We start from the raw sequence: 13942 nt of genomic DNA on the forward strand, positions 1-13942 counted from the left end.
ATCTGATCTGGTTCTTGAGTTTCTGAGAGTTTAGGGTTTAGAATCTAAAAGAAATGATTAGGTTTGGAATTTCTACTCTCGAGCTCACTAGTTTTGGGACAAGTAAAATCCTAGTTTGACTATACGCGTAACAATCAACGCTTGAATGCGTCTATATTGGATCGGACGACCTAGATTCTTTTATTCCTTTGGAAATCAAGGTATCTGATTATGAAAGACAACCATCTATGTGATTGACCAACCTCTCTAAGAATTGAATTGATTTGCAGACTGCTAGGTCCAATCTACAGGATTATTTCGTTTCCTGGATATCATTACCCTTCTTTGTTTCTAGTTGTCTCTCTCCTCGATTTCTCATTGGTCATTACCCAAAACCATGAGCTACACCCCCACCAAAGCAATGGAAAACTTCACCACATTCATGTTCTCCTCTCCTTTTGATTTGAGACTCTGAGTCCCTGGTTGGAACTACCTACCTGAGTGATGATATAGTTAGCATATAGTGTCTTGAATGATTTTTATCTATAAGCTGTAAATCAGCTACGAGCTTTGTTCATTTTGAGAATGGCTTTGGTTGCCCCATTCCCCAAACCATTGCTCTTTGGCATGAGGTGTTGTATCTTTCGTCCTTGCCGCTTTCTATGTATCTGTTGCTTGTCGTTTGTAATCGATTATTGGGACGAATTATTCCTGTTTTTTCAAGAAAATGATCTCATGTTTGCTAAATCACATCGTGAATGTACGTTTCATTTTGTTTTTCTGATTGTTCTGACTATACAACATGGGATTTTTCTTGTATCCGTTGTTTTTGTGAGATCATAATTTTGATGTTAATGATATTCAACAATTCAGCTTTCATATTTGTAAATATATTCCAGTCCCCTCGGCAATGAGAAATTGAGAATACATCTGCCTTAAAATGACATTCTTCAATGTAGTCACTCCAGATCATATCCTTTAGAAAGTCTAATTATGCGTTAATTGATGAAGAAAGGGTAGAGATTGTCGGATGGATTCTTGTCCGTCAGGTTCAAATTAGATCATAATGGCAGTTTGGCAAAAATGACCAGTTCGAGTTCGAGCTTAGAAAGTTGAAACTGGATTTTTGATAAGTGGGTATGTTTTTTGGAATTCTGGAATGATTTCATTTATGTATTCTTTAACAACCATCATCTCTTGAAATGATGCTATTTTCTTATTGGCTTGTTGGTTGAAATTTCAGATGGGCATGGGGATACATAGGAAGTTACCAAGTTAGAAACCAAAAACCCAAATAAAAATCGGCAGAAATAATTCAAAGATATAAATTTAGACTTCAGAGTATCATTTGTATAATTGTACCCACAAATGTATAATTTGTATAATTTCACCCAACTACCGAATCTCCATTTTTCTGGTCAAAGGGGATTTATGGAGTTTATCCTTAACAAGGAGGGTGTTTGTTTTCCGTTACATTTGTTCAGTACATGTTTATTGGTGGTGACATTTCAGTATTTTTTTTCTTTTGCCCTTCTGCATGCATCTAAGATGTAAAAAGTGAATTTTGGTTTTTATGCATACCAGCCGTTTGTGAAAGTTTTTTTTTAAAGCTTTTACAAACGGCCAAACGTTTATTCACTGTTATGATGATGTGGCACCTAAGGGCGCCTAATAGTGTCTAGTGGTACTTAGTTGTCATAAACGGTTATAATTATTGCATTTTTCGGTTTTATAAAGGTTTATTTAATAAACATAAATGGAATCAAACACATACAAATGTTATTATTTAATTATTTTCCTGCCATTGGAAAATTCTTGCTGTTTGGATGGTGAATTCGAACAAAAGCCTCCCAAAGACCAAATCCCAAGTCCCAGAGAGGAGACGACACCAAAGTTGTAAACAATTCGGGCCAAGTGGTGTCGGAGATGTGGTTTTGACAATCGTCTGACTCTGACCTCCACCAATCCACCCGAGACTCCGAGAGTGAACTTGAAGAAACAAGCAACTTTGTCCTGCTTTAGCAAGCTGCAACCAAAGCGGGCATACGGGAGGGAGCCAAATGACCTGAATCAAACCAATTATCCCATTCATGAAACTCGTATACCATCGAACTTCAAATTTGGTTTTGACACCGGCACCTCCAGCTCCGATAATTTGCCACAGCCCAGTGGCAAGTTTAGAGGAAGCAAGGTTCCGTTTCCACAGAATTGCAACTTGCACGGTTTAAGCCTTTATGCAGGATGTGTATAATTAGCTGTAAAAATAAATTACACATCCCATATCTGAATTCATCAGAACAGTTTTGGGGCTCCTGTTGCCGTACTGGGAACCAATCACCTGATCGGTTCTATTTTACCCTAAAACTGTTATTTAGCAAAAAAACCGTTGATTTAAGTCAGTGAATTACTCACCCAGGTGGTTGACCATCAAACTGTTCGACTTGGGAACAGTTTTTGGCCATTTTTCTTTTTTTTTCTTTATTTTTTTGTCAGAACAGGTCATCCATTCGGACAGGATGATTGGACTGTTTAACCCAGGAACCGGACCCAGAATGGTTCCCTGTCCGGTTCGGTTTAAAACCTTGTATTAAACCATGTCCGACCCACTCGAAGTCGGACATGACCAATGAGGTCAGGTTAACAGAGAGAGAGAGAGAGAGAGCGCACCAAAAGATGCAATCAAGTCTGCAGTCAATTGCTCTGACTGTAGTAACCTGTTACATATGACCACAAATGTAAGCATATTTGACATCGTTACTTGACTTCTAACACATGATAAACAAAATAAAGTTGACATACAGAATCTGTATTACATATGACTAACAACTGTATCTCGCAATCGTGGTTGCATGTTTTGGTTCATCCTTCTTTGGCCAGCTTTCCTTCAGCCTGCAGACCTGGATCGGCCGCTCGATCTTATACCCTCCAGCAGCTTCTTTCTCCAATAACAAACAGTAAGACTTGAAAGTCTCCACTGTGACGTGGAGTCTGAAATCCAAAGTAAATAGGAACTTCATCTCCAACCTGTTCATCTCTGCAAGACTTACTCCTCCCACTTTGGCATAATAGACATTGTTGAAGAATCTGCAGTTTCCGCAATGGTACGCTATGGTTCAGACCAAAGGAAAACCAAAACCAACATAAAGGACTCTCTAACAAGTAGTTTTACAAAACTAGATTCTGATACTTTAAATTTGCAAACATTGTCCCACTAAATCCCAGGACAAGAGGCCTTTTACAGATTAACCACTGCATCAGAAGTAAAAGCCCTACTGATGCCATATCTCAGCTAACCACAGAAAACCTCCTATCCGGCTATCCCTAATAAAATATTCTATGCAGTACAGTATAGACAACCAATGAACAGAATATTTTCAAGGTTGAAGCTTATTCTTCCTGATCAAGGTCTTCTTTTCTCGACCATTTGCAATATTTGAGAATTCTGTGTTCTGCAATGTAATGCCCATGATGTATATTATGTTACTTGGAAATACAAAGAAGGATATAGAGTTTTAACATCTACAAATTTAATTTCTGGATGAGAAGACGGTTGCATCTGGTCTGAAATTCATACTATTTGATCCCAAAAGTGTCTTGATGAGAACCTATCGAGAAATTTCACTGATTTCTCATTCCACAAATTGGAGACATATTTTTGAAGCTTAGGCCCTGGAATGGATGATGCATTTTGGATAAATTTTAATTGAATGGCTAACCTGTACCTCCAAGAGACATTTAAGTATTCTCTATTAGCATTTTTTTTTTATGAGTATTATTCTCTATTAGCATTCACTGCCATACTAATGACAGACTTTTAAGGTTTTAACATTCCAAAAGTTTGTTTTTAACAGAATCTATCCTACATATGCTGAATAGCAGATATTATACTACTGATCAACACCTTTTATGAACGAACAAATTAGTTTACCTATCCAAAACCAATTAAAAATTAAATGAGTGCCATACAAATGCAATAGAAAATCAAAGCTACTTAGAATTTAAAATTGCTGGAGACCCTCGGAATGCATCCTAATTGAAGTCATGGCAATGATTTTACATGCCACTTTAAGGAATCAACAGCATCAAAATGAAAAAACCTATCAATTTGTCTTCCCTTGTACAAATTTTCTTGAGCTGATGCAATGGGTACTTGAAAAATTTTAACCAACCACAAACAATGGCACAAATTTCATAAGGTCCAATGGGAATTTATAGACCTATAATACTCAATGAAGCTGATTATCACATTTATGGGCTGTGACCATGAAGCAAAGCAACTCTAATACAAGGGAAAAATGGCACATTGTCAACAAACTAAGTAGGAGAAGGTATTAACTTGTACTATCTGTATATTGAGTTGCACTGATAACACAGATGATGGTATCATATATTTAGTATTCAACTTTACTACATAACCCTATCATATCTATTTCTAGAAGCTTAGTTTGGAAGGAGTACAAATACAAATGCGTACAGTGTAAATACATACAAAATAATACAAAATACAAGGTTTTGCACTCTACAAGTTTGTATTTGTACTGCCTCCAAACTGAGACAGAATTACATATTTGCTGACATGTCAAATCAAACAGTACAACCACATTGGTTTTCCAGGTTCCTGACCCCTCTACCCATGTATGACACTGATTTCTGGACACCTCTATATTTTATAGGATCACTAACTTCAGTTATGAATCTTATGATACAGACAAATTGAATCATCTATCACTGCTTTATTGCGGCACAGGCCGAGAGTAAAACTTTATTTTCTTCCAGTCACCAAGTTCTTAATCATAGGCCTTAACCGTAGATCCCAAGATTATGAACTCTGTGGTTCCTTCAACCCATAACCCATTTTTTGGGTTATATCCAATTAAAGTCCTCCAGAAAGTTTCTACATATTACAGTAGGATCCTTCGAGGACAAATATACATGTGTCACATCATTTATTTTTCTTTTCCCCTATTTGGTCCATGTGTATGACAATTCAACTACAAAATAGTTAGATGGTGGGGGAGGGGGTATCTGTCTGTCTAGTGAGAGCATTACTACTTACGCATCATCAAGGAATTTTGCTGCCACCATTACACTAGTGATTAGAAGCCGGTGAACATTGAGGGAAGTGAGATAAATATCTGTGCGTTGGAGAAATCTATCCATGTATATATATGCAACAACAAAACAGGATGGGCTGCAGCTTGAGTACTTGAAGATGCGATCAATGTATTGATGAATACTCAGGGTGGGTGCTCTTAAGCCATGAAAAACTGTAACCACATCTTTCTTTTTCATGGAATCCAATAACTTTTCATTCTTTTGAACGGATCTCTCAAGAAGTGAAGACAGGAGAGACAATAATCGGTGGGTTCCTGTAACTCCTTTGCCTGATTCAGTCACACCCAGAGCTAAATAGAGCTCTGGGTCTACAGTCTCAGAACCAAGTGTTAACTTTTCCATGTCAAAACTGCACCGCAATAGATACAAAGAAATAAACTGCTGATTATATTGAATTATTCATGAAAAAAAGACAACATTAGAATAAATCCCATTGAAACTACTTGAGTATTAAAACCTATCATGAAAGTGTAATGATGATGATTTCAGGTTTTAAGTCAAAATAATGTCTCCTACTTCACTCAATTTCAGTTACAACCATGGATTTACTTTTTTTTTTAATTATTATTATAAGGGAAAGTAACAATCAACTCTACTCTTTCTTTCAGATAATTTAACCATGGATCTTGCACATGTAATTTTAGAGTGAAACAGAACTCTGTCTAGATAGGGCATGGATATTTATTTGCTTGCTATAATTTATTGGTTTATGAGTTGTCACTGAACAAAGCCCTCCCGGAGTTTCATTTTGCATTGACAAAGACAAAAGCTAAGTGTATAAGATAAAAAAGAAAGATAATTATGAATAAAAGAACTAATAAAAAATTATATTGATAATATCAAGGAGAAAAGGGAATCTTTTATAATATGTAGAAAACATTAACAAAATGAAAATCCAGTCTGGTCGCAATGTCCATCCACTAGAAGTACAGAAGACTAGAATTTCCAAAACCTTTTGTTTTGTTTTTTAGGATTTTCTCTTTTTTTTTTATCTCCATCTATAACTTATTCTAGACTTGGAAACAGCCTCCCCAGACCCCACATTGGCAGGAGACCCTGGCCTGCCCTAAAAAAATCTATAAATTATTCTGGAAGCAGAACCACACATTGTCCCGGGGGCAAGCAGTTGTTACTTGAGAGAAAACAATGGGTTTGAGGAAGAAATGTTAGAAAGAAAGGAGACAAGAAAGATGTGATGAGATATTCCTCATTATACAGTAGTAATTCAGATAGCATTCTGATGTTTTGATAACATGAAAAAAGAAGTATTTGTGGTAAGTTCAACCAAAAAGAAGGTTAAGAGAGCTTGAAATCTAAAGCAGCAAATGTTACAGGTTAAAAGGAATCTTCTTTATCTCAAGATAGCTGTAATATGCAAGGCAGAGGCGCCTCCTATAGGCCATGGGCCAAATTGCTCATGTGACTTTTGGTGGTTATTTAGCAAGCACACAGATAAATTGACAGAAAAATTCTCTGGGATAATTGGAGACCCGAAGAAGATCCCCTTTTCAATTTAATCTTGCATGGTATTCACTAAACTAGCAAGGATAGAAGCACCAGATGGAAATTACGAGTAAAAGAACATCTACTGGGTAGTCTATGTTTAGTGAAGTAAAACAACAGGGAGTAGCAGAATCTTGAACGTTCGGCAGAGAAACCAAACTTCCTAGCGTTGGAAATTTGGAAGGCTTGTTTTACCATTGGCACCACAAATCTTTTATTTTCCCATCCTTACTTTCATTAATTGGTTGTTTATACATTTCTTCAGCTATGTTATTTGTACTTCTGTTCAATTCTGATCTGATGCTACTTGCTTTACTTCTTAGAAACGGAAAAAAGTGAAAAAAGAAAATCTATAAACCAACCGCACAATTCCATGTGCGGACTGTTGAACTTTTTGCTAATAAACTTATTTCCAAATTGAAGCTAATTCATGGTCGTTCCAAGAAATCCCGTATATCCACTAAAGCCTAAAAGGCAATTTCCAGAAAGAAAGCATACTATTGCAACAAGTTTCCATAAGCAACAAACGTGGAGCAATGACAGTTTAAGCTCCAGCACTAAACAAGGTAATCAAACAAATAAACAATTAAGAACAATGGAAAAACAGAATCGCCCAGAAAAAATACGATGGTAGGAAAGGATATAGAAATGAGCAAATACTAAAAGTCAACTGAAACATATAAACAGCAAGCATTTTAGCTAACAAAAGACAACTCCAGTCTCAACGCAAGCACGTCAATGTAAAAGGAAGAAGAAAAACAGATCAGAGCACAACCCACACATGGAACAGAACATAACCACAGTCCAGAGGTGGGAAATTATCAAATTAGGAAACAAATCCAAAACCCCTAATACCAAAAAGAGATCAAATCCAAAGATTTCAACCGCATTGCAAAGAAAACGTGAAAGAGAAGGTCTTACAGCTTCTTGAGAGATCTCTAAAACCTCTACATGAGGGTCAGGGACAAAGAAGAGAGAAAGGGGGAGAGAGCTTTTGACCCACAAAAAAACACAGAGTTCTCAACATCTCACTTTATTCGTTTCTGCGTTTTTAAAAAGTAAAAAACTCTGGTTAGAAGAGGGTTGATTTGCTTCACACGGAAGCTGGTGTCGGCGGTTCCATCCATCTGCTTGTTAAAATAGGTGAAGCAATTAAACAAACCTTTTCATCTTTCGGAGAAGGCGGGACCTACACAGCTGCTGCTGCACAGATAGAGAGAGAGAGAGAGAAGAGAGCATACTCAACTACTCAGCTTCACAGACCTCACTGATTTTGCGCCTCAGACTCAGGTGTACTTCGTAGACTGAGCACTCACGGCGTAGTCTAGCGTATTGCTCCTCATAGAACCCCCGACCTACGCCGTAAGTTAAGTACCTATCACGAGTGCAAAGACGAAAATCGGAAGCCACCTCATCTCACGGGTGGTGCTCTATTGTCTGTTTGGTGCTCGGTTCCAGTTGGACAATGATTGGGGGGCCAGAATTTCACTCATTATTTTTAATTAAAATTCCCGGTTTCAATAATGCCCTTCTTAATCTCATGAAATTACTGATTTATCCTCGGACTGGATTGTAGATCACATCATCATATTAGTAGTTTCGGTCAAAAGATGGAAATAGAAACACGAGATTTTTTACCTTCAAATCAATCACAGAAAAGATGAAACAATGGTTACAAACAGGAAATCAAAGCTGGGTTTCAAATAAGAAGCAGATTGGGAAAATCCTTAGAAATCACATTTTACTAATCAATGGCCAAAAGGAGGAATTTAACCCTAATCTCTTGGAGGGCTTAATCTCTCCCCTCATCTCTTATGAAGAAAAAGCAAATCTATGCTAGTACTTGATGAAATTGAAGTGAAAGCAGCCCTCTTTGAAACTAACCCCCATAAATTTCTAGGACCAGATTGATTCGCCCCTTACTTCTTTTAGAAATACTGGCAAATCTTTGGTGTAGATCGTACAAGATTAATTTCCCCAAATTAGGCAGCATACATAAAAGGAAGAAACATTTCTAATAATGTTATTCTTGCCAAAGAAATAATCCATAAATTGAAGCATCAGAAAGGGAAACAGGAATGGGCTATGTTAAAAATTGATATGACAATGGCCTTTAATAGGATGGGGTGGAGCTTTTTAATTGAAACTCTCAGAAAACTGAGCTTTTTGAAAAAATGGTGTAACTTAATAAGTCGATGTATTTCTACAACTTCTTTCTCAATTAAACTAAATGGCAACTCTTTTAGTTTCTTTCATACTAAGAGATTAGGATTCTGTCAAGGGGATCTCTCTCTCTCTCTCTCTCTCTCTCTCTCTCCTTATCTTTTCATTATAGAAATGCAGGTTCTCTCCAAACTTCTTAAAAGAGAAGAATTTGAAGGTAGATTTCAAGGGATTAAACTTGCCATAAATTCTCAACCCCTCACTCACTTGTTATTTGCAGATGGCTGTTTCCTAGTTTGCAAGGTGTCTCTAGATTCTCTTCAGGCAGTCAACAGGCACTAACTCTTTTCAAGAAGATTGCTAGTCAATAGATCAACTACAATAAATCTAGCTATCTTCAGCAAGAATGTTCACAGAACCCACCAAAAGATTCTTTACAGATTTATGGGCATGAAGATCATGAACTTTAGTGGAAAGTACAAGGTTCTTGGATTGATGAAGAAAGAAACAAAAGTAAGCCTTACAAAGAAGTTCTTACAAAAGTGGAGAACAAACTTGAAACTTGGAAAGCCAAGGTGCTATCACAAGCTAGCCAGACACAATGTTATAGCCAGTAATTCAAAGTATTCCAGCCTATTTGGTGCTCACAAGTATACTACCTAAGAAAGTTCTACAGAAACTTGAAGAAATGCAGAGGAACTTTTGGTGGCAAGGAGATAAAGAGAAAAGTTTGGGCCACGACATTTCATGGAGAAAAATTTGTAGACCAAAAAACATGGGTGGTTTGGGACTGAAATTAATGGAACCCATGAATTAAGTGTTTTTTGCAAAGTAGCTCTGGAAAATGTTTGAAGAAGGGAAAGCAATTTGGCAAAGACAATTAAGAGCAAAATATTTGAAAAACAAAAGTCTTTTTGATGTTAAAGCAAAATAGTTCCATTCGAGGTGGTTGAGAAATATCCTAAAAGTAAGAGATCAAAATATCCTCGCACCTATGTTGGAAGATAGGAAAAAGAGATAACATCAACCCTCTTATGGACCCTTGGATCCGATGGCTGCCAAATAAAAACCCCTCTTCTAGCTGGTCAAGAACATCGGACTTGGGCTGTAAGAGACCTCATTACAGAAAATTGGGAATGGGATACTCAAATCCTGCATCAACTCTTTGAACCTAGTACGGTGGAAGCAATTTGTAATATCCCTCTCTCTCCTCATTAGACCGAAGACGCCACCATGCTATGGAAAGGATCAAAGAATGGAGTTTACACAGTCCGTTCTACTTATAAAAGCTTTAATCTAGATGATGGAGAAGGAACCTCAAACATCCCTCATTCTTTGGATGGTGAAAGCTCCCTATAAATGTCAAATGTTTGGGTGGAAGATTCTGATGAACAAAGTAAAAACAAAACAAGCAACCTGGTATTCAAGACAGACTAGAGATATACATTGCTCCTTTTGCAATTATGCTCCTGAAACACAAGCTCACCTATTCTTTGAATTCTTTGAATGTAGTCTAGCAAGAGTTGTCTGGTTAGAAGCTCAAGTTGGCTTTAATCTTGATGAATTTATCTCTTCAGGATCCTTGGATTTTCTGGACTGCTGGTCTAAGAAAAACTTTAGGAACAATGTGGTCTTTTGAGGGAAAAGACCAGATTCTCTCACAGTAATTTTAAAAGCTGATGAATATGTTCTGCAAGTTGAGCCTTCTCAGCTAAATGTCACTTTGTTAGAGAGTGCAACTGATCTCACTCTCTCTGATTACTGGTTTTCTTTCTCTTCTCATTCACTAGTTGTAGTGGATGGCTCTTGGAACACTGACACCCGCACAGTTTCTACAGGACTTTATCTATTATCTTATACACACAATGTTTGCATTGCAGAAGGACTACAATGTCATGCCAATGAAGCCTTAGAAGCTGAACTCTGGGCAATCGTTAGAGGCTTAAGGAAACTAGCTCTTTTGGGGATTCGTAAAGCAACTCTAACTTCTTATGCTAAAGACATTTTGATGCAGTTAAAAGAAGCCACAAGAAACATTAAATGGAATGGCCATGCACTCCTGGATCATATCGACTATCTCCTCACTCTTTTTAAGACATAAATCTGCTATATGCCTGTAGGAATGATGTTACTGAGGCTGTGTTTGGTTGTAATACAAATTTATTTGAACTTGTTGCATAAATGCATGAGAGTGCATATGTATAAAATGCAAATTCTTATTTAATTTTGTTTTGGATTTTACTTTATTCTGTTTTATGTCTTGATTTACTAAATTTGTACTACAATCAAACAAAATAAGCTAAAACTTGAAACAAAAATAGATCAGAATTTATACTCAAATTATTTGTATTGTCATGATTTTGCATCAGTACAAATTCATTTGCATTGCAACCAAACATCATCCTCTTAAGATCATCCCCCTTAAGATCATTTTTTATTGCCTAAGGCACATGATATAGCTAAGGCATTGCATTGCATTGTCATGAGAGTGCATATGATATAGCTAAGGCATTGCAACCAAAGATCAGTACAAATTCATTTGCATTGCATTGCCTAAGGTACATGATATAGCTAAGAAAGCGAATATAAATAGAACTTCATTTTTTATTCGAAATCACCCCCCTTAAGATCATCCTCTCAATTCTGTAAAAGGGGGCTTCTACTAAAAAAAATCAATGAGAATCTATTGCGTTATTTGGGCGCATCTCATTTTTATATTCCCGGAATATCCTAATTAAAAAGACAGAAAAGCCCTCTGTGTTTGGAACGTGCCCAAATCATTTCTCTTGATAAATTGGAATTTTCAATTTCATGATTCTAATCCAATGGTAGACAGACAGAAGTGAGGGCCATTAATCTCATTGAATCACTTCCCTAGTTATAAAAAGAGATTAAGTTTTCTAATCAAATCAGCCCGAGCACAGATCATCATACTGAAATGAGATACAATTAATGTATATATGGTTGATCTACCTTAGTACCTCAGCGGCTTGTTTGGTGACATAGATAGCAGGTGAAGCTTCACCCACGTCAAAAGGAAATAAAGCTATTTGGATTTTGTCGGGGACTCATAAGTGGTAGGTACAAACGAGCTGTTGCCTTGTTGTAACTTGGGTGACGGGATCTGTTCCTCACAAATGGGCGCCTCACATGTACATCCACCGTGTATGGAACATCTCCCGTGAATAATAATAATAAATAAGTGTGGGAGAGATTCCCAATGCATGATGGGATGTGCGTGTGAGGTGCCAAGTGTGAGGAGAAGATTTGGTCTCATAACTTGGTGGTGGCCTCTTTATTAAGTGGAGGAGTGAATGTCTATGTCAGTTATCCACCCATCCATTCATGATGCATTATTTGTCACTTTCCGTCCAGTCCAACCATAGAGAGAGAATATACCTTATAAAAAAGCCTTGATCAGTGGTATATAATTTATTACCAGGGACCCGTATTATGTACAAGTTTTGTTAAGCAAAAGTTAAATAATAGAAATACATAAGAATATATAATTGTTTTGTATTCTAATTTTTAATAATTAATTCGGTCGAATTTGATCTAGTCGATTTTCTAATATTTCTAATTAATTTTGATTCAACCATTTTTCAATCTGACCAAATTAAATCAGTTTCGGTTTGACCACTTATAAATTGTGAAGAGATCTTGAGAGAAACAAATGCCTTTCTCTCCATCCATTTAAATTGGGAATTATAAATTCCATATTTTATATTTATTGTCCAATCAAATTTATATACACTTGTTTTTGCCTTTGTTTCAAGACTGATGGTTTTTCGATAGAGACCATAACAATGGCAAGAAGTGGAAAAGGAATTTGGACCAAATTCGTGGGTTTCAAATGATACCTTGCCCATGAAATTCAAAATCCAAGAAATTAGCTTTTGAATTCTGGTCTGCCATGGAATTTGGCCCTAGCAGTAGCAGCTCAACTCAAAACTATGATAGCAATTGGAACTCCCTGTCCGGACCAGCACGCATGGACGCAAGGTTTTTTAAATTTCAGATATTTTGATCATTCGGAACCCTATACCAGATGGCTACAGGAATCCTTTTCGTCGGTGAGGAAGCAAGGATTTACACTTTTAATATTTTCCTTTATAAGATCTTTAGTGGTTTAAAACGTGTCCAATCGATCCATTTCAAGTTTTCTTCAAGCACTACGAGATTCCTTTATCATCTCAATTCTCAAACCAGTACTGAGAAAAGGAAGAAAAAGGAGAATCTAATTCCCGATTTTCGGAATGTCTTGGGATCATATGCTCGTTTATTGAACCAATATGCTAAATGGTCCATTCTATCCAAAAGAAAAGAGAGGGCCATGAAAAAAGCAATCACCTTTATGGAAATCATCACTTCGGCAGGGAGAGGTTAAGGGTGCAAATGCCATTATCGATTTAACCTGACATGTGATCCAATTTGGTTGCATTTGGATCACCTCTGTTCGAATCTTCAGACCGGATAATATAATCTAATTAAAAACTAAATTGGATTTGGATCATCTTTTATAGGATTCAAGAAGATCGATCCGATATATATTATATATTATTTATTTATTTTTATAAAAACATGTGTATAGATGATAAAAATAATTAAAAATTATTTATATTTTTTGTTTTTACTTTATTTAAATTAATAAATTTTATTTTCTTTTAATAATTTATTAATTAAAAAAAAAAAACACAAGTTGAATCTGATCAAATCCGAAGATCCAATTTATCAATGGGATTTAAATTCAAATCGAATCCTATCAGATCCGATCGGATTGGGCCCAACATAAACAATATCAGATCAAATTCTAATATATTCTAATTCAAATCCGATCCGATCTGTTTGCATCCCTAACAAGGCTGCAGACCCAATTAAATATGAATATATTCCATGGTTTTCAAAATTGGACCGGATCGGAAAAACTGAGAACTGGTTAGGTGATCAGTTCCGATTTTCCCCAAAACTGGATTTTTATCGAAAATTGTTAATTTGGTCAACAAACCGCTGACCTGGGCGTTCGAACCGTTCAACGATTTTGACCTTTTTTTTTTTATTTTTTTGTCAGAACATACTGATCATTCGGTCCAAACAATCGGACCGTTCAACCTAAAAACCGGACCCTGACTGGTTCATTCTCCGAGTCAATTTTAAAAACCTTGATACATTCTTTCGGTCCAGC

The 13942-nt window shown here is 36.5% G+C and overlaps 1 protein-coding gene and 1 long non-coding RNA gene across 4 annotated transcripts; one reads left to right on the forward strand and one right to left on the reverse strand.

The window, feature by feature from the left end:
* The first annotated feature begins 983 nt into the window (after nucleotides 1-983).
* LOC148879292 (uncharacterized) lies at nucleotides 984-1521 on the forward strand. The gene is made up of 2 exons (XR_016104169.1): nucleotides 984-1116; nucleotides 1223-1521. It is a non-coding gene; the product is annotated as an uncharacterized LOC148879292 (long non-coding RNA).
* Nucleotides 1522-2653: 1132 nt separating this feature from the next.
* Nucleotides 2654-7918, reverse strand: LOC148879293 (cyclin-P3-1-like). Of its 3 annotated transcripts, XM_088960796.1 has the most exons (5): nucleotides 7760-7903; nucleotides 7519-7640; nucleotides 5036-5443; nucleotides 2779-3063; nucleotides 2654-2693 (listed from the first exon to the last, which is right to left on the reverse strand). In XM_088960796.1, the coding sequence occupies exons 3-4, from the start codon at nucleotides 5434-5436 to the stop codon at nucleotides 2799-2801; spliced, it is 666 nt and encodes a 221-aa protein (XP_088816922.1). In that variant the 5' UTR covers nucleotides 5437-5443; nucleotides 7519-7640; nucleotides 7760-7903; the 3' UTR covers nucleotides 2654-2693; nucleotides 2779-2798. The 3 variants fall into 3 exon arrangements, with proteins under 3 accessions (XP_088816922.1, XP_088816920.1, XP_088816921.1); XM_088960794.1 differs by lacking the exon at nucleotides 7519-7640 and having other exon boundaries at nucleotides 7760-7918; XM_088960795.1 differs by lacking the exon at nucleotides 7760-7903 and having other exon boundaries at nucleotides 2654-3063; nucleotides 7519-7656.
* Nucleotides 7919-13942: the final 6024 nt, after the last annotated feature.

Source organism: Nelumbo lutea, chromosome 1 (genome assembly GCF_056320005.1).
Source record: "Nelumbo lutea isolate HS-2025 chromosome 1, American lotus-T2T, whole genome shotgun sequence".
Classification (NCBI taxonomy): domain Eukaryota; kingdom Viridiplantae; phylum Streptophyta; class Magnoliopsida; order Proteales; family Nelumbonaceae; genus Nelumbo; species Nelumbo lutea.

Excerpts from the sequence above, each read along its gene's own strand:
- LOC148879293 (XM_088960794.1), bottom strand. The coding sequence starts at position 7,836 with ATGCTCTCTTCTCTCTCTCTCTCTCTATCTGTGCAGCAGCAGCTGTGT. Across the intron at positions 5,444-7,759 it reads CTTCTCCGAAAGATGAAAAG|TTTTGACATGGAAAAGTTAA; the intron begins GTTTGTTTAATT and ends ATTGCGGTGCAG. Across the intron at positions 3,064-5,035 it reads GCAAAATTCCTTGATGATGC|ATTCTTCAACAATGTCTATT; the intron begins GTAAGTAGTAAT and ends CGGAAACTGCAG.